This window comes from Euleptes europaea, chromosome 12, assembly GCF_029931775.1.
Source record: "Euleptes europaea isolate rEulEur1 chromosome 12, rEulEur1.hap1, whole genome shotgun sequence".
Classification (NCBI taxonomy): Eukaryota; Metazoa; Chordata; class Lepidosauria; order Squamata; family Sphaerodactylidae; genus Euleptes; species Euleptes europaea.
Genome location: NC_079323.1, coordinates 5581348 through 5608209, shown reverse-complemented (window position 1 = coordinate 5608209; position 26862 = coordinate 5581348). Strand labels below are relative to the sequence as shown.

Genomic DNA, 26862 nt, shown 5'->3' with positions numbered 1-26862 from the left:
ACATATAGAAATAATAGTCATGTAGGTATGAGTACATATGAGTGTATATATATATGTGTGTGTGTATATTGCTTAATCACATATATAGAAATAATAGTCCTGTAGGGTATGCGTGTGTGTATGTATGTATGTATGTGTGTGTGTATATATATATATGTATATATATGTGTGTGTATATGTATATATTTGTGTGTGTGTGTATGTGCGTGTGTATATATATATGTGCGTGTGTGTGTGTATTGCTTAATCACATATATAGAAATAATAGTTCTGTAGGGTATGAGTATATGTGTGTGTGTGTGTTGCTTAATCACATATTTGGAAATAATAGTCCTGTAGGGTATGAGTATATATACATGTGTGTGTGTGTGTGTGTGTGTGTGTGTGTGTGTGTATATATATATATATATATATATATATATATATATATATATATGTATGTATGTATGTATGTATATATATATATATATGTATGTATGTATATATATATATTGAAGACTAAATTAGGAATTTATTGTTTAATTTAGTCAGTGTACAGTTGTATGTAGCGTGTACTGATAGTTATGTGTTTTGTGTCTGATGTTTTTTGTGTTGATTTGAAACAGCTCGCGTATAGACCCAAGCAACTCTCCACGATATCTGCTTTTTCCACAGTATCATCGTCCACAGAAGGGCACTATCTGTCCCATTCTGCTGGGTCCTCGGCTGGGAGGTCCGCTCGGTGGCCGGCCACGCCCAAACCACAATGTTCTCTTTCTTCCCTCTCGATTCTAGCTAGACCGGCTGCTGTCGAAGATGTCCAACAATGGGACGGATGCCGAAGACAAGCCGCCGGCTCCCCCGATGAGGAACACCAGCACCATGATCGGCGCCGGCAGCAAAGACGGGGGGACGCTGAACCACAGCTCCAAGCCTCTGCCTCCCAATCCCGAAGAGAAGAAGAAGAGGGACCGTTTTTACCGTTCCATCTTGCCAGGAGACAAAAGTATATATATATTTTCACCACCACCCTTCTTCCCCTTCTTACTTCTTTTTGCAGATTTGTGCCTGGTTTATTTATTTATTTATTTAAATTCATGTGGTCTAGAATCTTGAAACATAGGATAGTAATGTACAGGTTTATAAAACCATGCGTGGGTTAGGGGGAGTGGATCGAGAGGAACCCTTTCCCCCCCGTGCCCGTAATATTGGAATTTGGAAACGCTTTTCAGACCGTTTGGTAAATGGGCTGTGGATCCAAGATAGGCAAACGGAGGAATTTAGTCACTCGAAGAGTAACTGGTGCGTGGAATTCATTGCCACATAATGGTAGCGATGACCACTCGAGCCAGTGTGGTGTAGTGGTTGAGAGCGGTGGTTTGGAGTGGTGGACTCTTGATCTGGAGAACCGGGTTGGTTTCCCCACTCCTACACACGAAGCTGGCTGGGCAACCTTGGGTTGGTCACAGCTCTCTTCAAGCTCTCTCAGCCCCACCTACCTCACAGGGTGTCTGTTGTGGGGAGGGGAAGGGAAGGTGATTGTAAGCTGGTTTGATTCTTCCTTAAGCAGTAAAGAAAGTTGGCATATAAAAATCAACTCTTCTTCCTCTTCCTCCTCTTCTTCTTCCTCCTCTTCCTCCTTCTCTCCTCCTCCTCCTCCTTCTCCTTCGTGTGGGATTAGGCACATTCATGAAAGGACCGTGTTTAAGCAGAACCTCCATGTTTGGAAGCATAAGTCTCGAAATGCCAGTCCTGGCGGTCACCCAGAAGCCTCTCTGCCCTAGGTCCAGGCCTCCTGGGGGCATTTGGTTGGTGCTGGTTTAGAAGGGCCCCAAGCCTGATCCAGCATGATTGCTCCTGCTCTTCTTCAGCTTGTAAAACAGTAGGGTAAGATGAGTCAAAAAAATTTCTCGACTGCTTTGTTTCAGCCTGCAGGTGGGGGGCAGGTCCGTGATAAAATGCTCCTCCGTACAACGAGAGATTCTCTGCATGTAGAAAGCTAGCTGGTGGGGAGAAGAGGATCTAGCCTAGCCTTCCCCCTGTCATGCTGGTTTTCTGTGTACAGGGAGTCTCTTTGTATAGAGGAATGCTGCATCATGGGAGCCCCCACCTACAGTCTGAGTTGCCGAGTTGAGATATTGGGTGGCCAACTCATCAGTCGTGGTTTGTGAGAACTAGGCCTTCGTAGGAAACCAAGCGAGTTGAAGCCAAAGCTCTCTGGTGGCCCAGGGATTCAGTTTCTACCCCCCGCCCCATCACTTCCATCTTCTCCCCACAAAAAAGGATGAGTATCTTTTATACAAACTTATCCAAAAGCAGTAAAGGTTTTCTGAGATCTGGCCTGATTATTTCCTCAGGTCCTGTATTGTTTCGCTGAACTGTTTCCCAATGAATCTCTGATGCGATTTAACCCCTTGGATTGTCTCCTTTTGGGGGGGCAAGGCTCACCTGTGACAGGCCAAAATTCCACAGATGGAGCATGTCATTGTCTCTCCCTGCTGTTCAGGGATTTTCCTGGGCTACAGGAAAAGGCAAAAACCTTTGCCCCTGCAAAAGACCGATTTTCTCCTGATCTTGAAAGAACCCAATTACTATTCTTTGGTCAGGCAAATAATTTTGCCTTTTTTGATTCTTTTAAGCAGCAAGTAGAGATTATAACTAAATCCAATAGTCAACAGAATCTTAAATTGGAATTGTAAATTAAGGCTGGAATCCTAAGCAGACATGCTTGGGTGCAAATCTTATTAAAAGCAGAGGAACTCTCTTTTGGGTAAGTAGGTTGGATTCAAAACACATCTACTGAAATGTAAATACCCACTGTGAAGGCCTTTAGATTCAAAAGTGGGGTAAACAGATGTACGTTTTTAACCCCAGTAATACATGTTTGAGAGCCAGCGTGGTGTAGTGGTTAAGAGCGGCGGACTCTAATTCGGAGAAGCGGGTTCGATTCCCCACTCCTCCACATGCAGCCTGCTGAATGACCTTGGGCCAGTCACAGTTCTCTCAGAACTCTCTTAGCCCGGGTGGAGACAGACAATGGCATCTTTTGCCTTGAAAATCCTACAAGGTTGCCATAAGTCAGGTGTGACTTGATCGCAGTTTCCACCACCACCAATAATCCATGTTCAGGATTTAATGTCAAACAAAGCAGCTTTTATTAGGGAAGCTTTCCCTGATGAAGGCAGAGCTTGCCTTCTTCAGGATTTATTTCTCTGTGGCCCATCCTCAAGGATTCTTTGTGTGTGTGTGTGTGTGATACCACCCATGCAGAAATCTTCCCTTCCTTATTTCAACTGCAAATTTGCTCCATAAACTAATTATGTGACAGGAAGTGCCGTCAAGTCACAGCTGGCTTATGGGGACCCCGTAGGGTTTTAAGGCAAGGGACATTCAGAGGTGGTTTGCCATTGCTTGCATCCACGGGGGCTGAGAGAGTTCAGAGAGAACTGTAATTGGCCCAAGGTCACCCAGCACGGTGTAGTGGTTAAGACCAGTGGCTTGGAGTGGTGGACTGTTCACACAGTGGCCAACCAGGTGCCTCCAGGAAGCCCAGAAAAAAAATACACGACTGCAGAAGCATTGTCCTGCCTGTGTTCCACAGTACCTAATATAATATTCATGCTCCTCTGATCCTGGAGAGAATAGATATACATCATGACTAGTATCCATTCTGACTAGTAGCCATGGATAGCCCTCTCCTCCATGAACATGTCCACTCCCCTCTTCAAGCCTTCCAAGTTGGCAGCCATCACCCCATCCTGGGGCAGGGAGTTCCACAAGCTAACTATGCTTTGTGTGAAGAAATTCTTCCTTTTATCCATTTTGAATCTCTCACCCTCCAGCTTCAGGAGATGACCCCACGTTCTAGTATTACGAGAGAGGGAGAAAAGCTTCTCCCTGTCCACTCTCTCCACACTCTGCATAATTTTATAGACCTCTATCGTGTCTCCCCTCAGCTGCCTTCTTTCCAAGCTAAACAGCCCTAAGCGTTTTAACCGCTCCTCATAAGGCAGTTGCTGTCTAGCTTGATCATTTTGGTTGCTCTTTTCTGCACCTTTCAAGCTGCAATATCCCTTTTTAGGTGTGGTGACCAGAACCCCTCCCCTTTCCTCTGGTCAATTCTGATGCTTCAGGTAAAAGCGGCCGCACCTCCCTCCAACGGGCAATGACTGAAGCATTAGATTAAAACCACCTTTGACTGTTCATTTATCCAGCTGGGCAAGATCACTCAGCAGGCTCTTCGACCCCCACGGATGCCGACGTCCTCGTTTGTTTCTCAGCCAAGGGGTGGAAGAAAAGGTAGTTCCCACTCAAATCCTTTGCCAAAACCACGCTTTGCACAGAGCTGTGAAATCTTTGAGCTGTGACAGGCAGACATGTCTGTGCGAGATGGTAAAGATACTAGAACGCGGGGGTCATCTGTTGAAGCTGGAGGGTGACAGATTCAAAACAGATAAAAGGAAGTATTTTTTCAGACAACGCATAGTTAAATAGTGGAACTCCCTGCCCCAGGATGTGGTGATGGCTGCCAACTTGGAAGGCTTTAAGAGGGGAGTGGACATGTTCATGGAGGAAAGGGCTATTCATGGCTATTAGTTAAAATGAATACTAGTCATGATGCATACCTATTCTCTCCAGGATCAGAGGAGCATGTCTATTATATTAGGAGCTGTGGGACACAGGCAGGATGGTGCTGCTGCAGTCGTCTTGTTTGTGGCTTCCTAGAGGCACCTGGTTGGCAACTGTGTGAACAGACTGCTGGACTTGATGGGCCTTGGTCTGATCCAGCAGGGCTTTCCTTATGTTCTTATGTAGTCCCTTGCACAAGCATCGGGTCATTCCTGATCCATGGGGTGACGTCACATCCCGACGTTTCCTAGGCAGAGGGTGTTTACGGGGTGGTTTGCCATTGCCTTCCCCGGTTGTCTATGCTTTACCCCCAGCAAGCTGGGTACTCATTTTACCAACCTCGGAAGGCTGAGTCAACCTTGAGCCGGCTACCTGAAACCAGCTTCCGTCGGGATCGAACTCAGGTTGTGAGCAGAGCTTTTGACTGCAGTACTGCAACTTCCTGCTTTGCACCACGAGATGACCCAAACGTTATTCAGCTATGAACACCAGATTTTGGGGTGTTTGGTTCCCCCCCCACAGTGCCAGGTGGTCAAGAAGGAAATAGAGTGACCTTTAACATTTATTATGCGGGTGGAAGAAACTAGGGGGGGAAATGACGAACATGAGACGCTTAATTTTTACGCAGAGCTGCTCATCCTGCTGAGTCTCTTCTAATGTCCTTGATGAGAGGTTAGATCTGGCTTAACATCATCTGTTAAGCATGAAAGGCAGTGTGGTATAGCAATTAAAGCATCAGTCCAAGGGTTGCCAGCTCCAGGTTGGGAAATAGCTGGAGATTTTTGGTGAGGGAGGGTTTTGGGGAGGGGAGGGACTTCAGTGGGGTATAATGCCATAGAGTCCAATTGCCAGAGTGGCCATTTTCTTCAGGGGAACTGATCTCTATTGGCTGGAGATCCGTTGAAATAGCAGGAGATCTCCAGCTGGTCCTTGAGGTTGGCAACCCTAATCAGTCCAGGACCGGAGGAGACCTGAGCTCAAATCCCCTCTCAGCCACAAATCTCCCTGGATGGCTCTAGACCACACACTCTCAGCATAGCCTACCTCACAGGATTGTAGGGAGGATAAATGGGGTAGGGAAGACGTTTGTGGTCTGCTGTGCGGCCTCCGGAGGATGGGTGGGAAAGAAATGCTTAATACATAAAAAAAAAAAAAAGATTTTTTTCTTGACCTCGTCCATATACATTAAAAACCAAGATTTCTACTGAAACTGGAAGGGCCCGTCTCACAGTTTAAGAATCCCGAGTGTAATTTCTGGCCTGTTTCGATAGCATTTGTGGGTTTGCTTTATCCACAAAATGATATCAGAAGAGATTAAATGGTAAAGCACGGCTCAGCGGGCCTTTAAACTGCTAATCCCTGTAAGCCCGTACCTCACGCTTTGCAATGTTAATATTTTAGTAACGCGCCCAGGCTCGGGCCTCAAAGTCATGCGGATTTGGTCGGAGGCTAACCATCTGCCGCTCATCTGCTGTTATAATCCTTCCTGCCTAAGAGTTTAAGTGCCTATTTATTTAGCAGGAGTTTTAAGGTAATGTATTTAGTTCCCCTCATATCCGCAAGTCGTGTTTCCGAACAGCTTGCGTGACTCGGAGAGGGGCCCGGTGACGCTGGGGCTTCCGACGAGAGACTCACTTCCAGAAGTTTCTCTCTCAAGAGGTTAAGTCTGCCTGCGAGTCAAGAACCCCTCATTAAACTGGCTTGCTTTTGTTCTGAAGCATTGCCAGAGCCATTTTTGTAGTATCTGAAGTGCTGTTCTCATAATATTGGCAGCTACACATGAACACATGAAGCTGCCTTATACTGAATCAGACCCTGGGTCCATCAAAGTCAGTATTGTCTGCTCAGACTAGCAGTGGCTCTCCGGGGTCTCAGGCAGAGGTCTTTCCCATCACCTACTTGCCTGGTCCCTTTAACTGGAGATGCCAGGGATTGAACCTGGGACCTTCTGCATGCCAAACAGATGCTCTGCCACTGAGCCACGGCTCTCCAGGGTCTCAGGCAGAGGTCTTTCCCATCACCTACTTGCCTGGCCCTTTTAACTGGAGATGCCGGGGATTGAACCTGGGACCTTCTGCATGCCAAACAGAGGCTCTGCCACTGAGCCACGGCTCTCCAGGGTCTCAGGCAGAGGTCTTTCCCATCACCTACTTGCCTGGTCCCTCTAACTGGAGATGCCGGGGATTGAACCTGGGACCTTCTGCATGCCAAACAGAGGCTCTGCCACTGAGCCACAGCTCCTTCCCTACCAGCTCAGAAAGGGGGCCTGTCAAAGTGGCTCGTAGCAGGCGGAAATTCCAATGGCGCAGTGTCCCTCGTCAATGCATTTCCATGATTGGAGGGGGGGAGGAACTTGTACCTGTTGGACCTCTGCCTGCTCGTGAAACCTTTCTGGGGTGGAGATGGAAATGCTAGCCAAGAGCAACTCTTCCAGTGCTGACAATGCTCTGTGAATTAAATTCGGAGACTTGTGTGCTCTTAATTCAACAGACACCCGTGTTTACTGGCCCGCTTACCTCCAACCTGCAGATTGCATATCAGCAGAATGACATCTCACCAGCCAGGAATGGGGCCAAAGCCTGTAGGCAGGAAACCCAAGTGGCCCCCATGCCAATCAAAGTTAATTAAACTGACAGCATGCCACCCTTTCAGGATGCCCAAAACCTGCTGCCAGAGGAAGTCATTTCACTCTGCTTCTGCCAAGGACAACAAGTCCTACTCTTCGCTTTCCCGAGCTCACAGATCCAGCTTCATAAAGTCAGCAGTTATCATTCATTGAATCCGGAACATGACCCCTTCTGGTGCGGACCAAGCAATCCTCAGGGGAGGGCCACCTGGGGATAAGGGGGATTTTTCTGCAAACCTGGGTTAATCCAGGAGTGGAAAGGAAAAGTGAAGAGGGAGGGTTTTAAAAAAAAGTTAATATGTACAACTTCAGGAAAAAGGAGATCCTACAATGTAGTGATGGGGTTGCCTAGCACAAGGGTCGGCAAACTCATTAGTCAAAAGAGCCAAATATCAACAGTACAACGATTGAGATTTCTTTTGAGAGCCAAATTTCTTAAACTTAAACTATATAGGTAGGTACACTGTTTATTAACTTAATAAACTTTAATTAAAGTTTTAAGTCTTAATTAAAGTATAGGTACACTGAATAAAACTTGATATCATACTTAATAGTGATCTTATTTATTGATAAAAATTAAATTGTAAGTCCCTGCCATTTCCCCCTCCCCGTCTGGAGTCCTCATCTGGAGGCCTGGCCTACCGCCATAAAAGCCTATTGGTAGACCTGGCCTCCGGCTGAGTCCCATTGGGAGGCCAGGTCTACCCATTGGCTTTCTTGGCAGTAGACCTGGCCTCCGGAGGCCTATAGAAGCCAATTGGTAGACCTGGCCTCTGAAGGGGGACTTTTTCCCCTCCTCGGAGTCCAGGTCTACTGCCAAGAAAGCCAGTGGGTAGACATGGCCTCCCAATGGGACTCAGCCGGAGGCCAGGTCTACCAAAGGAAGCCCACCCCGCCCAACAGCTGATAGGCGGGGGGGGGGGCCAGGAACCGCCGAGCTGCCCGCCCAGCAATTGCACGGCTAGAGGGGAGGGGAGGCTTTAGCCTCCCAACCATTGAGGGCAAGGGAAAGGGGGACCCGGCCATTCTCCATGGTGTGGGGGGGAAGACGGCGCGCCCGCTCTCTCTCAGGCGCGCCGGCTCCGCAACCCGGCTGCCGGCGCGAGCGGGCGCAAGAGCAGGGGCTCCGAACCAAGTTCGGAGAGCCGCACTCAACGGGCCAAAGAGCCGCATGCGGCTCTAGAGCCGCAGTTTTGAGACCCCTGGCCTAGCAGTCCCTATAAACATGGGGAAGTAGAAGAAGAGGCAGTAGCAATTGGGTTGCCTGTTTCAGCTTGGGAAATACATGGAGGTTTGGGGCGTGGCCTGGGGAGGGCAGAGTTTAGGGCTGTCAGTCCCCTAGCTGATGGTGTGATGAAAAACCTGGACATGGCTGCACACCTCTCTGGGAACTGAAAGACATTCGGTGGTAGAATTGTTTTTTTCCCTGGAAGTGATGTTATACTGCCACTGCCAGCTGTCCCCCCCCATGTCCTGCCCCCCCGGTGGGCCACTTGGCCTGGTGACCCTAGTGGAGGTTGGGGATGGAAGTAGGGTTGCCTGCTCCGGGTTGGGAAATACTGGGAGATTTTGGGGATGGAGCTTGAGGAGGGTGGGGGCTGGGGATAGGAGGGACTTCAACGGGGTATAATGCTACAGAATCCTGGCGATCTCCTGCTACTACAACTGCTTTCCAGACAACAGAGAGCAGTTCACCTGGAGAAAATGGCCCCTTTGGCAATTGGACTCTACTATGGCATTGAAGTCCCTCCCCTCCCCAAACCCCGCCGTCCTCAGGCTTCGCCCCAAAAACCTCCCGCCGGTGGTTAAGAGGGACCTAGCAACACTAGGAGTGGAACCTGGGGTGGGCAGGGTTTGGGGAGGGGATAGACTTTCAACTGGGCATAATGCCATGGCGTCCACCTTCCAAAGTGGCCGTTCTCTCCAGGCGAACCGATCTCTCCTGCTGGAGATTAGTTGTAATAGCGGGAGATCTTCAGCTGCCACCTGGAGGATGGCAACGCTAGCAGTGATGGAAGTGGGTGGGAAGGGGGAAGTTCTGGTGGTGGGGGGAGAAAAAGAAGGGGGGGAGGGAGGAAGCAATCTCCCCCTCCCTCTCTCGCTCATTCCCTGCTTTTAACATGCCTTTTCCTACGAGGAATTCTGGGATGTGTGTTGTTTGCAAACGCCCTTTCTGGTTAGCCCGCATGCCCGCGACTGGGCTAAGGCCACCTCCATAAACTTTGTGGCCAAACGGTAGGGTTGCCAACCTCCAGGTACTAGCTGGAGATCTCCTGCTATTACAACTGATCTCCAGCCTGTGGAGACCAATTCACCTGGAGAAAAATGGCCACTTTGGCCATTGGAATCTATGGCACGAAAGTCCCTCCCTTTTCCAAGCCCCGCCCTCTTCAGGCTCCACCCCAAAAACCTCCCGCCGGTGGCGAAGAGGGACCTGGCAACCCTCCCGAGCGGGGATTTGAACTCGGGGCTCCCTACTGCTTAAATCCAATATTAGCTGTCGACACCACAGTGTCTGTGATTAATCTGCCAACTTTTGGAACTAATAGCAAGCAGATTGGGGGGGGGGGGACCCAGGAGAGCAAAGCAGATCCAGCAGAAGTAGACAGGATTAATGTGGTTAGTTCAGCAGCCTCATTGCTTTTCTCCCCCCCACCTTCCTCCGCATCTCATTTTATAATCACAGCTCTTACTGGTTTATAGGGGAATAGTTTGCTCCGGTGATGCATTTTCTTCTTACATTGTTCTGGTGAAGGACAGGATTATTATTATTATTTTTAATTCATTTGTGTGTTTTTGTGATGCTGCTGTTTGCAGACTTGCAAAAAGGTTAGGATTCTTTTCTTCACGTTTGTTGATGTTATACACATCCTGAAATGCTGGACATAGGGCTCCAGGTTAGGAAATACCTGGAGATTTGGGGGGTGGAGCTTGAGGAGGGTGGGGGTTGGGGTGGGAGGGTCTTCAATGGGGTACAATGCTACAGAGTTCACCTTGAGCAGTGGACTCTGATCTGGAGGGTTGGGTTTGATTCCCCTCCACGTGAGTGGCACACAATAATCTGGTGAACCGGTTTGGTTTCCCCACTCTTCCACATGAGGCCAGCTGGGTGTCCTTGGGCTAGTCACAGTTCTCTTAGAGCTCTCTACCTGGTTTGAATCTTCCTTAAGTGGGGCCATTTTCTCCAGGGGAACGGATCTCTGTCACCTGGGGAGCAGTTGTAATCCCAGATCTCCAGCCACCACCTGGAAGTTGGCAGCCCATACTCTTTAAATTGTCGGGGTTTCTGCCCTTGTATTCCATGTTGTTTGCTACTGGCTTGCATTGTTTTGCTGACCTGGATTTTTGGAATTCTCTTTCCACCGGATATGCTATTTATTAGTTAATAAATTAGTAATTGGGCCAGACTTTGGGGAAGTTGAGTGGCAATTAGGGAAAGCTGACAGAGCCTACTGGGGTTGCCAACTTCGGATTGGGAAATTTCTGGAGATTTGGGGATGGAGCCTGTGGAGGAGGGAGGGGCCTCAGCAGAGTATAATGCTATAGACTTCACCCTCCAAAGCTGCCCTTTTCTCCAGGGGGAACCCATCTTTGTAGTCGAGACCATTTGTAATTCTGGGAGATCTCCAGGCCCCACCTGGAGGATGGCAACCCAATCTGGGTTAGTCCTTCTGAGTTGGTGTATAATACGCAATAAAGAGAGAGCAACAAGAAAAATAAGTTCTAATGAATTAAGACCCAACTAAACTAACAAGCCCGCTTCATGTAAGAAAAAATACCCCTTTCCCATGCTCACTCCAAAATCCCCAGGTTCATGTATCACTGTGGTCTACTTTGTGGGTTCTTAATAGCAATGTGTGTGGTAGGGAAACTCTGAGAAAATTGCTGCTTTATATTTAACTTGAGTAAGCAGTATTTTGTCTAGTTTTATTTAGGATTTCTTGTTTTATCATCCTTTTGTGTTACCCTTTTATTCTGATAATTTGTTATTCAGTTATTTCACTTATTCGGTTATTTGCCTGCGTCCATACTGATAAGGATTTCAATCACTTTCCAGGCAGACTTTAACTCACCCACTAAGGATTAACATTGAAGACTGTAAACCCTTAGTATTGTAGTATTAGGGATAGAGTTGGAAGAGAGAGTTTTCTCTTGTATATATTTAGCTTTTCCTTCCCCCTTTTATTTTCTTTCTTTATTTAAAAGGATACTGCATTTACATATTTAATTAGACAATTTCATTTCATTTTAATAGACTTGAAGTTATAGATTTGAAGTTATAAGAAAGGCTAGAATTTTACTATGACTCATAAGCGCAATTGTGCTTTTGATGATCTTACACCCCCCTTTCCTAAACAAAGCAGGGCAGAAGGACCCCCTTGGATCCAACTACCGGTATGTTCAACTAATAGCAATACCTACAGGAGGAGATTAACCTCTTGGGAAGCACCTGAATTTCTTCCCACTGCAAAACCTGCATTGGGGGAAGGCTGTCTGACCCCAGAGGCTCAGGTGATTGGGATGATTTCATCACTCCCACGCTATAGATGCAGAAGAAGAGGCCGGGGGAGAAGGGAAAGAGAGACGCTTTGGAGAGATCAGATGACCTGCAGGAGTCTTAAAACTCACACTGAGCGCTGGGGTTGTGAAGACACTTCAGTCTATGAATGCAAATTTGCTGCCTGCGTTGGCCCCTAAGATCCCCAGGTGTTGTATATAGCCGTGCGTTTTAAAAAAACTGGACTTTTAAAGTGGATTGCTTTCATTTATTAATCACTGGAGGGGCAATTTGGACAAGTGGGTCAGAATTAAGAGCGCGTATTTGAGTTTTTGAGGCTATTTTGGCTTGGGTAGGGAAATGAAGGGTGGAGGTGAAAAAACACATTTTGCTTTCTAACAAGTTTTGCAAAATTGTAAGTTAACTGCTACTGTTGCTGCAGTGCTGGTTATTTTATTTCTCCTTTAATTTCCCCCTCCTTTTTCTGGTATGTTGCTACAAATGTTTGTTTATGGCTTAGTGATATGCTAAAATAATAATAATACACGAATTGGAAGAAGAATAAAAATGAGCCTATAGTTACCTTCCGTCTCTTTCAGTATTTCCAACAAGCCGGTTTTGAGTCTTTGATAACATGCAGACTTAGATTTAAATCTAACTCAGTGATCCTACTTTATTTACAAAATTTATGTTCTGCCTTACTGCCTAGTTGGGGCCACAATGAAAAGCGGGACATTATAAAGCACCTTACAATAAATTAAAAACTGATAAAAGGAAGTGTTTCATCACACAACGTATAGTTAAATTCTGGAACTCCCTGCCCCAGGATGTGGTGATGGCTGCCAACTTGGAAGGCATTAAGAGGGGAGGGGACATGTCTGCATGTCATGTCTTTCAGTAAGTCCTCCCCAAAGTTACAAACCCACTGGGTTTTATTAGCTCATATGTGTGTGTGTGTGTATATATATATATATATATAATATACACACATAGATACATATACATACACACACACTAGGGTTACCAGCTCTGGGTTGGGAATTACCTGAAGATTTTGGGGGTGGAGCATGAGGAGGGTGGGGTTTGGGAGAGGAGGGCCTTTAATGGGGTATAAATGCCATAGACTCTTGCTTCCAAAGCGGCCATTTTCTCCAGGTGAACTGATCTCTGTCACCTGGAAATCTGTTGTAATAATGGGAGATCTCTAGCCATCACCTGGAGCTGGCAACCCTAATATATGCATACACACACACACACACACACACACACACACACATGGGTATATTAGATAACTTGCGATATCTAGAAGGCTCAGTCCTAAGCAGGTCTAGTCACCAATAAGACCCATTTTGTTCAATGGGGCTTCCTTGCAGGAATGTGTGTTTAGGATTGCATTAAGCGCCAAGTTTCTTCCTTTCTCGATAGCCTATGGGCAGGGCTGACTCCCTTCCGAAGATGCCGTTGATTCAGATGCTTTGCTTAGCAGCTTTTTCCCTCTGGGTCTTTGCTTGTTGGGCGGCCGACCAGGCAGGAAGCCCCTGAACATTTTGGCCGGCGCGCTCTGTGGCTGTAGCCCACTTTAGTCTTCTGACGGTTTTGCTCTTCCTTCCCCCCCCCTTCTTTTCCCAACAGCCAACAAAAAGAAGGAGAAAGAACGGCCAGAGATCTCCCTGCCTTCGGACTTTGAACACACGATTCACGTTGGATTTGATGCTGTCACAGGCGAATTCACAGTAAGGAGGATGGGAACGGGGTGAAATACGGGGGTGCCAGCCCCCAAGTGGGGGTGGGGAATCCTCTGCTCCCAGCGCCAGTGCAGTGGCAGGAGAAAAAATTATGGCTTGATGTCACTTCCAGGGTTTCCAGCAATTCCCGGAGAGGACTGTCATCACTTCCAGCCCCTCTTTTCCCATCAGAAGTGATGTCACACTGTTGCCAACAGCCTACGTCCCCAGTCTTCTAGATTGTGCCCGGCAACCAGAGTAGAAAAGGAATTGGAAGGGGTCTGCTACGCTAAAGAGAGACTGCACTCCATTGAGTGGACAGTGAAGCTCCTTGTGCTGTGGTGGCAGCTGCACAGCCATTGAACTCTCCAGGGGCCGATCAGAAGCATCGCTGGGCCAGAGCCCCAACTGGCCCCACCCACTTTCGAAAAAACACTTGGGTGGGATGGCCCCCACAGGCACCACATTGGGGACCCCCGTATTGGCATGTTACTTTTTCATACTTGGGTTACCCATGCCATACTTGAGCTGGTGTTTCCGCTGGCCAGAGGCTCGTGGGTTGCTTTCATAGAAGCTCCTGGGCCTTTCGTAGAATCATAGAGTTGGAAGGGACCACCAGGGTCATCTATTCCAACCCCCTGCACAATGCAGGAAATTCACAACTACCCCCCACGCCCCCAGTGGCCTCTACTCCATGCCCACAAAATGGCCAAGATGCCCTCCCTCTCATAGAATCATAGAGTTGGTTACAGCCCTCTTAAACGGTCCTCGCTTAAATATTCCGCTTCTGTGCCTCAGTTCCAATAGCTTTTTGCTTTCTTGAGCCTTTCATTGAGGAAATGCCTGCTTAAAATGTTCTAAATAAATATTTTTGGAGGGACGAGTGGGGCAGGGGATACCCTTGGCATTTCCGATAATGCTGAGCGCCACTTTCCTCCGCTCCTTGAATGGACTCGTTTCACCCCAACCCCAGCTCACTTCGAATTGAAATGAAGGTTGGAGGGTTACCATGTTTAAGGATTCGTTCTCCTCCTCAAATCCGTCGCTCTTTGCTGAGAGGCGTTTTCAGTTGCTGAATGCCGCCGAATGAAAATGGCCTGGTTGTAAGCAGGAGGCGCTGTCTATTCTTGTCGGAAATAGGGTTGCCAGCTCCGGGTTGGGAAATACCTGGAGATTTGGGGGGGCGGAGCCTGCGGAGGGCAGGGTTTGGGAAGGGGAGGGACTTCGATGCCATAGAGTCCAATTGCCCTAGCGGCCATTTTCTCCAGGGGAACTGATCTCTATCGGCTGGAGATCAGTTGTAACAGCGGGCGATCTCCAGCCACCAACCCTAGTTGGAAAGCTTGTTGGTTCAAGAGCGGAAGGTACCGACCGCTCTCGTCTTTATCCCCCAGGGCATGCCTGAGCAATGGGCCCGCCTGCTTCAGACCTCCAACATCACCAAGTCGGAGCAGAAGAAGAACCCTCAAGCTGTACTTGACGTGCTCGAGTTCTACAATTCAAAAAAGACCTCCAACAGTCAGAAGTACATGAGCTTTACAGGTAGGTCATTGTGATCAGGCTTGGATCGTTTTTGCAAGAGCTAGCATGGTGTAGAAGAAGAAGAAGAAGAAGAGTTGGTTTTAATATGCCAACTTTCTCTACCACTTAAGGCAGAATCAGACCGGCTTACAATCGCCTTCCCTTCCCCACAACAGACACCTTGTGAGGTAGGTGGGGCTGAGAAATCTCTTAATAGAACTGTGACTAGCCCAAGGTCAGCCAGCTGGCTTTGTATGTAGGAGAGGGGAAACAAATCCAGTTCACCAGATTAATCTCCCCCGCTCATGTGAAGGAGTGGGGAATCAAACCTGGTTCTCCAGATCAGAATGGGCCGCTCCAAACCACCGCTGTTAACCACTGCATCACGCTGGCTATAGTGGTTATAGTGTTAGACTAGTATCTGCCAGACTCAGATTTGAAGCTCCGCTGTGCAGTGGAAGCATGCTGTGGGACCTTGGTCCAGTTACTCTCTCTCTCTGCCTAGCCTACTTCACAGGGCAGTTGTCGTGAGGGGAAGACAGCACTAATAACCCTTCAGGGTAGTCCCAACTGCTGCTGGCATTGGTAGGACCACCCTGAGGTAATTTTGATGTCCTGAGTAAGGAAGAAGGGCTTTGTATGTCTCCATCTCCAATAGAAAGACAGCAGTACTGATCAGTTTTCAAATTTTTAAGATCTTTGTAGTGCTTTGAGCTGCTGGTCTTACATAAAAAAAATAATGTGAATAATTTCAAATCTTCTTCTTCCAGATAAATCTGCAGAGGATTACAACTCTTCAAATACACTGGTAAGTGCCAAAGGCTTCTGCTCAGACCGTTGGTCCTTCTAGCTCAACATGGTCTTCTCTGATAGGCAGAACCTCTCCGGGGTCTTAGGTAGAGGTGGGGTCTTTCTTAACACCCGCTCCCTGAGATTTTTTGATCTGGGGATGCCGAGGATTGAACTGGGTACCTTCTGCTTGCAAAGCAGGTGCTGTGCTTCCGAGTCAGGCATCTGCGGTCATAGGCACGTGTACCTGAGATTAAACTGTGGAACTCCCTGCCCCAAAATGTGGTGATGGCTGCCAACTTGGAAGGCTTGAAGAGGGGAGTGGACATGTTCATGGAGGAGAGGGCTATTCACGGCTACTAGTCAAAATGGACACTAGTCACGATGCATATTTATTCTCTCCAGTATCAGAGAAGCACACCTATTATGTTAGGTGCTTTGGAACACAAGCAGGATGGTGCTGCTGCAGCCGTCTTGCTTGTGGGCTTCCTAGAGGCCCCTGGTTGGCCACTGTGAACAGACTGCTGGACTTGATGGGCCTGGGTCTGATCCAATATGGCCTTTCTTATGTTCTTGTGTGATGATGGCTTCCAACTTGGAAGGCTTTAAGAGGGGAGTAGACATGTTCATGGAAGAGAGGGCTATCCATGGCTACTAGTCAAAATGAATGCTAGTCATGATGCATGCCCATTCCCTCCAGGATCAGAGGAGCAGGCCCATTATCTTAGGTGCAGTGGAACGCAGGCAGGACAATGCTGCTGCAGTAGTCTTGTTTTTGGGCTTCCTGGAGGCACCTGGTTGGCCACTGTGTGAACAGACTGCTGGACTTGATGGACCTCAGTCTGATCCAGCATGGCTGTTCTCGTGACATCTTACTAAACATATGCCGGCGTGGGCTGTGACTTATTGAAACCAACTAGAGTGCAGTGGTCCTGCCAATGTCAGCAGCAGTTGGGACTACCCTGAAGGGTTATTAGTGCTGTGTAGCGGTCCTGTGGGGATGTGGAATTGGTATAGTACTGCTGTCAAAGTTCTGCTCCTGACTTGAGTTCGATCCCAATGGAAGTTAGTTTCAGGTAGCCGGCTCAAGGTTGTCTCACCTTCCATCCTTCTGAGGTCGGTAAAACGAGTACCCAGCTTGCTGGGGGTGAAGTGTAGACAACCGGGGAAGGCAATGGCAAACTACCCCATAAACACAGTCTGCCTAGTAAATGTCGTGATGTGATGTTGCCCTATGGGTTGGTAATGACCCGGTGCTTGCACAGGGGACTACCTTTACCTTTTAGCCTGATCTTGTCAGATCTCGGAAGCTAGGGGGAGTTGGTACTTGGATGGGGGATCACCAAGGAAGACTCTGCAGTGGAAGGCGACGGCAAACCACCTCTGCTTATCAACTGCCTTGAGAGCCCCTTGTGAGAGGGGTGTCACATCTCCCTTGTCCTGCCACCCCCCCTTTCCCCTCCCACCATGGCAAAGGTGCCAGCGAATGGGTCGTCCTGCGGAGATGACTTCCTGGCTTTGTTCCAAGGTCCAGTTCACCTTGAAACCAGGTAGTCTTAGAGCTGCTGATTTGCCTCGAGCTATCTTATGAACTTATAAGAACGTAACAAAAGCCCTACTGGATCAGACCAAGGACCATAAAGTCCAGCAGTCTGTTCACACAGTGGCCAACCAGGGGCCTCTAGGAAGCCCACAAGCAAGACAGCTGCAGCAGCATTCTCCTGCCTTTGTTCCTAATATAATAGGCACGCTCCTCTGATCCTGGAGAGAATAGGTATGCATCATGACTAGTAGCAATTTTGACTAGTAGCCATGGATAGCCCCGTCCTCCATAAAAACATAAGGAAAGCCCTGCTGGATCAGACCAAGGCCCATCAAGTCCAGGGCTTGTTCTGTTTCGTTTTTTGTTGTCAAGTGTATTTTTTTAATGTATATGTTAATGTGCTGAAATAAAAATTCAAATTAAAAAGAAAAGTAGTGTAGAAGAAGAAGAGCTGGTTTTTATATGCCGACTTTCTCTGCCACTTAAGGAAGAATCAAACTGGCTTGCAATCCCTTCCCCTCCCCACAACAGACACCCTGTGAGGTAGGTGAGGCCGAGAGAGTGTGACTAGCCCCACTCCTCCACATGGCTAAGTGGATTTGAACCCAGATCTCGCCAGTCCTAGGCTCTATTTTATTTGCTACGCCATGCTGGCTCTCTCAAGCTTAAACTTAGGTTCCCCTGAGCTTAAAGTATATGTACAGCTGAATGTGTGATGTGTGAACACACATTGGGGTGTTCCCACAAGCAGATGTAGCACATCCATGCGAGATGTACGTGTCTTCATTGTAACGCACGAATGGGGCTAGAGAGGGACCCTTCTCTCCGGTGTCACCAGTCAGAGTGACGGGCATTTTGCTAGTCGGCCATAAAAGGAACGTGACATTTTTCTTACGCAGCAGGTGAGGCGGCGGGAAGTCTCGAACAAAGGAAGTTTGAAAGAAAGCCCTCGACAAGAACAGTTGGCGTGGGCTCTCCGCCAACACCTTCTTCATTAGCACGGCAGAAGTGTGCCGCTGTGCCAACAAACTGTCCTTGACGGCATCCAGTGGCTTCCTTTTCTCCTAAAGAGGACAGGCCTACAGAATTGGGTCGTAATTTGTGACTGTCGCCCGCCCCTTGGAAGCATCTTTTGTAGAAGAAGCCGCACGCCCAGTTCAGTGCGGTTGGCCAAGAGGGGAAGATATAACAATGCTCCCCAGATTGGCAGGCTGGCCTTTCTGGGCCCAACTGGACCGTAGTTTCTTTAGTTTTGTTGTATGACTTCTCCCAAAGCACTTTTCCGCCATTCCATCGCCATGCCAGGGAAACGGCAGCAGGGCGATTTTCTGGTTGCCTGGCCACCGCAGCATACTTGACCCGTTGTCAGGCCTACCACATGCCCCAAATATAGGTAGTTCTCAAACTGAGGGAAGGGGGGGGCGTTATGCAAGAGAATGGGCTGTTTTGAGGGTGGGCACTTTTGGCCCTCTCCGTGTGTAGTAAGGTTGCCAACTCCAGGTTGGGAAAGCCTTCGACAATAATACAATTATTTTTAATATTATTTTGTATCAGTAACAGCTTTTCCGTCTGCATATTCTCTACACTTGTATTATTTGTTACATAATCAAAATACACCTTCCAATTCTTCTGAAATTCCTCCTTGATTATGGCTGAGCTGTGTAGGCATGGTTCGGGGATGAAGCCAAACTAAGACCTGGAGGAAGGGGGCCTCCTTCCTCTTGCATGCTCAAACTCAAGTGACTTCTGATTCTGCGCAAACCATAGCTTGCTGTTAGAGCCAGACTTATCCTGAAGACAGGCGATATGAGCTATGCCACAGGTAGCATCCAGGATGCAGGGCAGGTGAGAAGAGAAACTCCTAGGTCCCCAATATGGTGCCCGTGGATGCCACAACACCTTTTCTGCCGCCCGTCAAGTGTTTTTAGGAAGTGGGCAGGACCAAGTAGGGCTTTTGCCCAGCAGAGCTTCTGATTGAGTACTGGAGATTTGATTGGCTGTGTGTGGTCAATTTATGGAGCAAACTACTATTCCAAAATAATCTTGAATTTTGCATACCGGTATATCACGCAGCAGGCAAATCATCTGCATTTGTGCAAAGTACTTGGATTATTTCTTTATGTAGAAAATGTCTATGCCCTGCTCTCCAGCTCCAAAGGTTGCAAGATTCAGGTCTCTGAAATTCATATTCATGTGTGTATGTGTGCATGTTTTCTTATTGATGTGTATGCCGTCTTTCCATGCAGAATGTGAAGACCGTATCAGAAACACCCGCAGTTCCCCCTGTTTCAGAAGATGAAGATGATGAGGATGAAGCCGCTCCTCCCCCAGTCATCGCCCCTCGGCCCGAGCACACAAAATCTGTGAGTTGCCTCACAGCTGTTGGCCAGTGCTTGCTTACCCTTACCCATTGAAGCACTGATGAGGCTGATCAGTTCCCCACAAGTACTGGGTAATCTGGAAAGGGAGAAAAGGCAGTTGTGAGAACTGGCCGCACACCCATGATTTATGACTGAGGCAAAATTCGGGGCACCTTTCTTGAGCTCTGCCAGTCTTCCAACCCAGTTCTTGTGGCTGGACGGGCAGGTGGGAGCTCACAGGACAGCATGTTTTCCTGTGTGAAAAAATCCCCTCCCTATAGAAACCTGGCATGTCAGGGACGAGGATACTAGCCGTGCTGTCTTCCTCACCTGCAACATTCTGTGTGCAGGGATTTTGTGAGGTTGTTGATTTGGAGAAGCACCCAATCCTGTCAGACATTCCCCCATGCTTTCGGCATGATGTATCCAGATACTAATCCGACTATTGATCCATCAAGACTGCATCAAGAATTTGTTGGATTCGTTTTAAAATCCATTCTGATCTAGGGACCGTTGCCACATCTGAGGGCAGCAAAGCCCATATTAATATTGTGTTGTTTGTGTGCTTCAAGTCTCGTTCTGCCAGTCCTTTAGTAGTGAAGTGTTTTGGAGCATCCATTTTTATATATGCATATTTTTGTCATTTTCCCGTAAACTAGATATACACCCGCTCCGTGATTGAGCCCCTTCCCCCGACCAAAGACGTGGCCACTTCCCCGCCTCCTTCCCCTTCGGAAAACAACACGACGCCCCCCGACACGCTGACCAGGAATGCCGACAAGCAGAAGAAGAAGCCCAAAATGACGGACGAGGAAATCTTGGAAAAACTCAGTAGGTCTCTCGCTAAAAGGCAGCTTCGGGGGGGGGGGGGGGTTAGGTGCTCTCGCTTGCTTGGCTTGCAAAATTCGCAGAGTTCAGATGGCAAAGGTTTCTCACCATTTCCAACTTCTGGCTGAGTAGTGGGTGTACTTTGGTGACCAGCCCCAAGGTGCCAAATTTTGCACTTGCCCCCACCTGAAAGATATGTGCCTCTCCCCCGCACACACACTCCTTTTCTGCCACTTCTCACGGTGATTTGGATTGTGAACACAGGAACACATGAAGCTGCCTTATACTGAACCAGACCCTGGGTCCATCAAAGTCAGTATTGTCTACTCAGACCGGCAGCAGCTCTCCAGGGTCTCAGGCAGAGGTCTTTCACATCACCTCCTTGCCTAGTCCCTTTAACTGGAGATGCCGGGGATTGAACCTGGGACCTTCTGCATGTCAAGCAAGTGCTCTACCACTGAGCCACAGCCCCTCTCCCTTGACGATAGTATTATCTGCTTCTGGGTGCTAATGCCAAAGCCACCCTGAAAGCTCTTTTTTCCTCTCAACTTCGGGTTGTGTGCGACTGAATCTTAATGGTGGGGCAGAACAACAGAGAGATGCTCATGGTAGCTCAGCTTGTGTTTCGAGGAAGGTAGCCACAAATCCCCTGGCCTCCTGGTGCATATCTACATTGGTTGCTTGCAGCAGACAGCAAAAATTAATCTTCAGGCATCAGATAGGGAGTAGGAACCAAGCTGACCAAAATGTCCTGCAGTTGCCATTTTGGACTGGAATGGTAAGGCCCGAACCATTTACGGGCCAATTGGCTTTGCCTTGAGGCTAAGCCGATTGGCCCATAAAGGGTTTGGGCCTTACCATCCTAGCCCCTCTGGCTCAGAAGACTTGCTTGCAGCAGAGACTATTCCCTACAGACTCGAGTCCAGTAGTACCTTAAAGACCAACAAGATTTCCATGGTATAATTTCAGGAGTCCAAGCGCCCTTCGTCAGATACAAGTGGTTTATGGAGATTCTTTAGTCTTTATATTTCCAGTGTGAAGGTGGGAGGGAGCCAGTGTAGTGCGGGGAGCCAACGTGGTGTAGTGGTTAAGAACGGTGGTTTAGGGTGGTGGAGTCTGATCTGGAGAACCGGGTTTGATTCCCCTCTCCTCCACATGAGCGGCGGAAGCTAATCTGGTGAACTGGGTTGGTCTCCCCACTCCTACCCACGAAATCAGCTGGGTGACCTAGGGCAAGTTACAGCTCTGTTAGAGCTCTCTCAGACTCACCTACCTCACAGGGTGCCTGTTGTGGGGAGGGGAAAGGAAGGGGATTGTAAACCGGTTTGAGTCTCCCTTAAGTGGTAGAGAAAGTCAGCATATAAAAACCAAGTCTTCTTCTTGTTGTTGCAAAGAAGTGAGTCAGGATGCAATGGTACAATGCAAAAGGCTTATACCCTGGAAATTTGGTTTGTCTACTGTGCTACTTAGAGGAGCCCCGTGGCGGAGAATGTTAAGCTGCAGCATTGCAGCCCAAGCTTTGCTCATGACCTGTGTTCGATCCCAGCGGAAGTCGGTTTCAGGTGGCCGGCTCAAGGTTGACTCAGCCTTCCATCTTTCCAAGGTCGGTAAAATGAGCTTGCTGGGAGTAAAGTGTAGGTGACTGGGGAAGGCAATGGGAAACCACCCCGTAAACACAGTCTGCCTAGTAAACGTCGGGATGTAACGTCACCCCATGGGTCAGGAATGACCCGGTGCTTGCACCTTTCCCTTTTTTACTGTGCTACTGGACTCGAGTCAGTAAGGAATAGATCAGTTCCTCTGGAGAAAATGGCCCCTTTGGCAGGTGGGCTCTGAGGTCCTCCCTCCCCAGGCTCCATCTTCCACATTTCCAGGAATTTCCCAACCTAGAGTTGGCAGCCCTCTTCAAGAGAGAGAGAGAGACACTCTGCCAAGGAAGGGGAAAATGTAGAAAGCAGACGATTGGAGGAGGAGGTTATGTGGTTGCTCTTAAAAATAGTGCTGCAGTTTCGAAGCGTAGGCAGATCAAATGTTCCATGCGGAAGAAGCTTCGGTGGCCCTAGACCATTCGCCGCCTTTGGCACCTCCATCTGTCATGTGGGAATGTCAGTTGACTTGCCTTGTAGAGCTGACGCAAGATTCCTGTAAGGGGAAGCCCGCTGAATCCACAGTGGTTTCTCCTTTCTAAATAATATTATTAATTCACGAATAAAACGATGCCAAGGCAGCTTGCAAGCACTCAGGGATGCGAGCTTATATTAATTAGCTGAAATATTAATCGAGGGTATGCTAAGAGCAAGAGCTTCGTTGCTTTGGATCATCGACGTTGAGAGGCTGGAAATTGAGTTGGAGTCTTTGGGGTCTGCTTCGTACATCTCTGATCTGGCTACTTTCTGGCAGACCGGCTAAGGCTGCTTGTTAAAGCTCTGCTAGCACACTGATCTTTCGTCATTTGGGCCTGCATGCCAACCAGTTTTTTTTGTCTGGCGCCTGCGTGCTTAATGAGTCCGGGAGATAAACTACAAAGGAGTGGACAGGGAGAAGCTTTTCTCCCTCTCTCAAAATACTAGAACGCGGGGTCATCTGCTGAAGCTGGGGTGGGTGGGTGAGAGATTCAAAACTGATAAAAGGAAATATTTCTTTACACAACACATAAATTGTGGAACTCCCTGCCCCATGTGGTGATGGCTGCCAACTTGGCTTTAAGAGGGGAGTGGACGTGTTCATGGAGGAGAGGGGTATCCATGGCTACTAGTCAAAATGGCTACTAGTCATGATGCATCCCTATTCTCTCCAGGATCAGAGGAGCATGCCTGTTATATTAGGTGCTGTGCAACACAGGCAGGAGAATGCTGCTGCAGTCGTCTTGTTTGTGGGCTTCCTAGAGGCACCTGGTTGGCCGCTGTGTGAACAGACTGCTGGACTTGATGGGCCTGGGTCTGATCCAGCAGGGCTTTTCTTATGTTCTTATGGTCTTAGGGGGTTCGACAGATTCATGGGTGAGAGGTCTATCAGCGGCTACTAGCCAAGGTGACAAAAAACCTCTGCTTTCAGAGGGAGCAAACCTCTGAATCCCAGCGCCAGGAGGCAACATTAAGGGAAGGCCTCAGTCTCTATGCCCTGTTGTTGACCCTCTGTGGGTACCTGGTTGGTGTTAGACAGGGTGCTGGACTGGATGGACCACTGATCTCATCCAGCAGGGCTCTTCTTTTGTTCTTATGAAGGTCTTGGCCTCTATGCCCTGTTATTGGACCTCCAGAGGAACTGGTTGGCTGCTGCGTGAGAGGGATGCTGGACTAGATGGACCCTCACTGGTCTGATTCAGCAGGGCTCTTCTTGTGTTCTTATTAAGGTCTTGGCCTCTATGCCCTTTTGTTGGCCCTCCAGAGAAACTGGTTAGCAACGGTGTGAGACCAGATGCTGGACTAGATGGACCCTCACTGGTCTGATCCAGCAGGGCTCTTGTTATGTTCTTACCTTGAAAGGAATAAGCAGGATGGTTCCCTATCAGCCAATCGCCTAGCAAAGCCCTTTCTTTGTGCATGGCCAATCTCTCCCCCGTGGCTGCCCAAAGAGCAAAGCCTCTGCTTTCTTTAGTAACTGAAACTAAGTACCATCTCTTTCCTAAAGCAAGGAGCCTTACAATGCAATCCTGAGGAGAGTTACTCCAGTCTAAGCCCATTCCTTTCAACAGGCTTAGACTGAATTACCTCTGCATAGGATTGCACTGTTGGAGTTAGCCTTACCAACCTCCATAGAGGGCCTGGAGATCTCCCGGAGTTACATCCATCTCCAAAGATCAGTTTCCCTGGAGAAAATGGCTGCTTTGAAGGGTGGACTCTATGGCATGGTACCCAGGCTGCTCCTTAAGCCTCATCCTCCCCAGGCCTCACCCGCAAATCTCCAGGAATTTTCCAACCTGGAGCTGGTAACTCTCGTTAGATCCTTCCCCCACCAGCCAATTTGTGATTGGTCCTCCCCACTGTGACAGCCGTCTGGTGGTGGTGCTCACTCCCCTTTCTAAAAATCCCCACAGGCTCAACAAAGTCGGGGACCCTTGGTCTAGCAGCGCATGTTTAGCAAAGCGAATTACGTTCCTCAGGAGTTAAGGTCTTGCAAGAAGCTCTTGGCTGAGCCGCTCAGGTTCTGCAAAGTTTATTTTGAAAGTCACAGTTTGCCTTTTCGCCTCAGCAAAATGGAATGTTGATTCCCCTTCTTGCTTTCTTCTCCCCCTCCAATTTTGTTTTAAGGAGGTATAGTGAGCGTTGGTGACCCCAAGAAGAAATACACAAGTTTTGAGAAGATAGGACAAGGGTAAGTATAACTGCTCCCAAACTCATCCTCTTTTAACAAAGTAGCATAGAACATGTAAACATACAACTGGAGGGGATCTCAGGAGCCATCTAGTCCAACCCCCTGCACAACGCAGGAAATTCCAGAACTACCCCCCTACTCTCCCAGTGACCCCTGCTCTATGCCCAGAGGAAGGCAAAAAACCTCTGGGATCTCTGGCCTCAGCTAATTAATATAGGCTCGCATCCCTGAGTGCTTGCAAGCTGCCTTGGCATCGTTTTATTCGTGAATTAATCTATCCCCAACATGGCGATTGGCGTTCCCCTGGGCATGTAAGAAAGGACCATGAGAGCCGAGCACCAGCTCATCCCTTCCTGCCCTCCCTCTCATGACCTGCCCAAGTTCACAGAATCCAGTAGGAAATGAAGCTGCTTTACTAGCACGCAAACTCTTTATGAGAGACTAATACAGGCAAGAGAGGTGGTTTGCCATTGCCGGACTCCACGTGGGCTGAGAGAGTTCTGAGAATGAGGAGGAGGAGTTGGTTTTTATATGCCGAGTTTCTCGACCACTTAAGGCAGAATCAAACCGGCTTACAATCACCTTCCCTTCCCCTCCCACAACAGACATCCTGTGAGGTGGGTGGGGCTGAGAGAGCTCTAAGAGAGCTGTGACTAGCCCAAGGTCACCCAGCTGGCTTCGTGTGTAGGAGTGGGGAAACCAACCCGGTTCACCAGATTAGCGTCTGCCGCTCATGTGGAGGAGTGGGGAGTCGAACCCTGTTCTCCAGATGACAGTCCACTGCTCCAAACCACCACTCTTATCCGCTACACCATGCTGGTGTAGTGGTTAAGAGAAAACTGTGACTGTGGCCCAATTTTCCATTGACACGTAGCCTTTAAACTAGTTCACTCTGCAATTTCTGTGGACTTAATTTGTTATGACCTTTTGGTATCTGTGGACCATAGAGTCAGTTGTAGTGTAGTCAGTGGTTGGTTTTTAGATCATTGGTAGTTTTGAACACATGAAGCTGCCTTATAGTGAATCAGACCCTTGGTCCATCAAAGTCAGTATTGTCTACTCAGACCGGCAGCGGCTCTCCAGGGTCTCAGGCGGAGGTCTTTCACATCACCTACTTGCCTGGTCCCTTTAACTGGAGATGCCGGGGATTGAACCTGGGACCTCCTGCATGCCAAGCAGATACTCTTCCACTGAGCCACAGCCCCCTCCCCCATTTTCTGCATTGGTTGCTTTTTTAACCATTTCCCTTCCCTTCTCTCTCTCTCTTATTTAGAGCTTCAGGCACAGTTTATACGGCAATGGATGTGGCTACAGGGCAAGAGGTGAGTCCTTTGAGGAGCCCGCTCCTAAGGTGGGCTCAGGGTTGACCCCTAAATGCCAAAACAAACAATTATACTAATGTTATTCTTTCGAGCATATCTGGGGCATCCCTCATGGCTACAAGCCCTGATGCTGATGCATTTTGGGGGGGGGGGATGAATGAGTCAGCACAAATCTGCTCAGTCATGGCTTCCCTTAGAAACTGGGCGCTGTTCCAAAGTAATGTGACTCAGTTGGATTTCCTCAAAAAAACAACAACCAACCCTGACCTTTCGGGTAAATCGATCCAGCATTCTGCTTGGGAGCTGTTCGGCTTTGCAGACGAGAGCTCTGTTCCTTAATGGAGAAAGCATCCCCCATTATTCCTCTTGTACACAAGTGTACGTACACGGGCATGTACCTCTTGTTATGAAAACGGTTGTTTTCCTGCCTGTTTTATACGCCTTTCTTTTAACCCGCTTGGAAAGGTGGATGGACGTTGATTTATTTAGAGCATTTCTTTTATTTAAATACATTTTTATTTTAAACTTACAAATGACAAAAAAAAGAATAAGAATTAACATAACACAGAACATATACAACATAACATTTAACATATTTCCAAATGTGCCTTGCTTTAATCTAAATTGACCGTCTGTTAAAATTTCTATTTCTACCATCTATTCCACACTGCGCCATGTTCAGCCTGCTCCTCACCTTTCGACGACAAGGGACAGCGTGGCAGAGGTGCT

At 48.2% G+C, this 26862-nt stretch overlaps 1 protein-coding gene across 1 annotated transcript in view; it reads left to right on the top strand.

Moving 5' to 3' along the window:
* The first annotated feature begins 795 nt into the window (after positions 1-795).
* The window catches only part of PAK1 (p21 (RAC1) activated kinase 1), a 38329-nt gene continuing 12262 nt past the window's right edge, over positions 796-26862 (top strand). The window contains exons 1-8 of the mRNA XM_056858123.1: positions 796-985; positions 13365-13465; positions 14851-14998; positions 15748-15785; positions 19556-19672; positions 20329-20500; positions 24748-24811; positions 26085-26133. Coding sequence (XP_056714101.1) covers positions 796-985; positions 13365-13465; positions 14851-14998; positions 15748-15785; positions 19556-19672; positions 20329-20500; positions 24748-24811; positions 26085-26133 — 879 coding nt within the window. The remainder of the gene's footprint in view (positions 986-13364; positions 13466-14850; positions 14999-15747; positions 15786-19555; positions 19673-20328; positions 20501-24747; positions 24812-26084; positions 26134-26862) is intronic.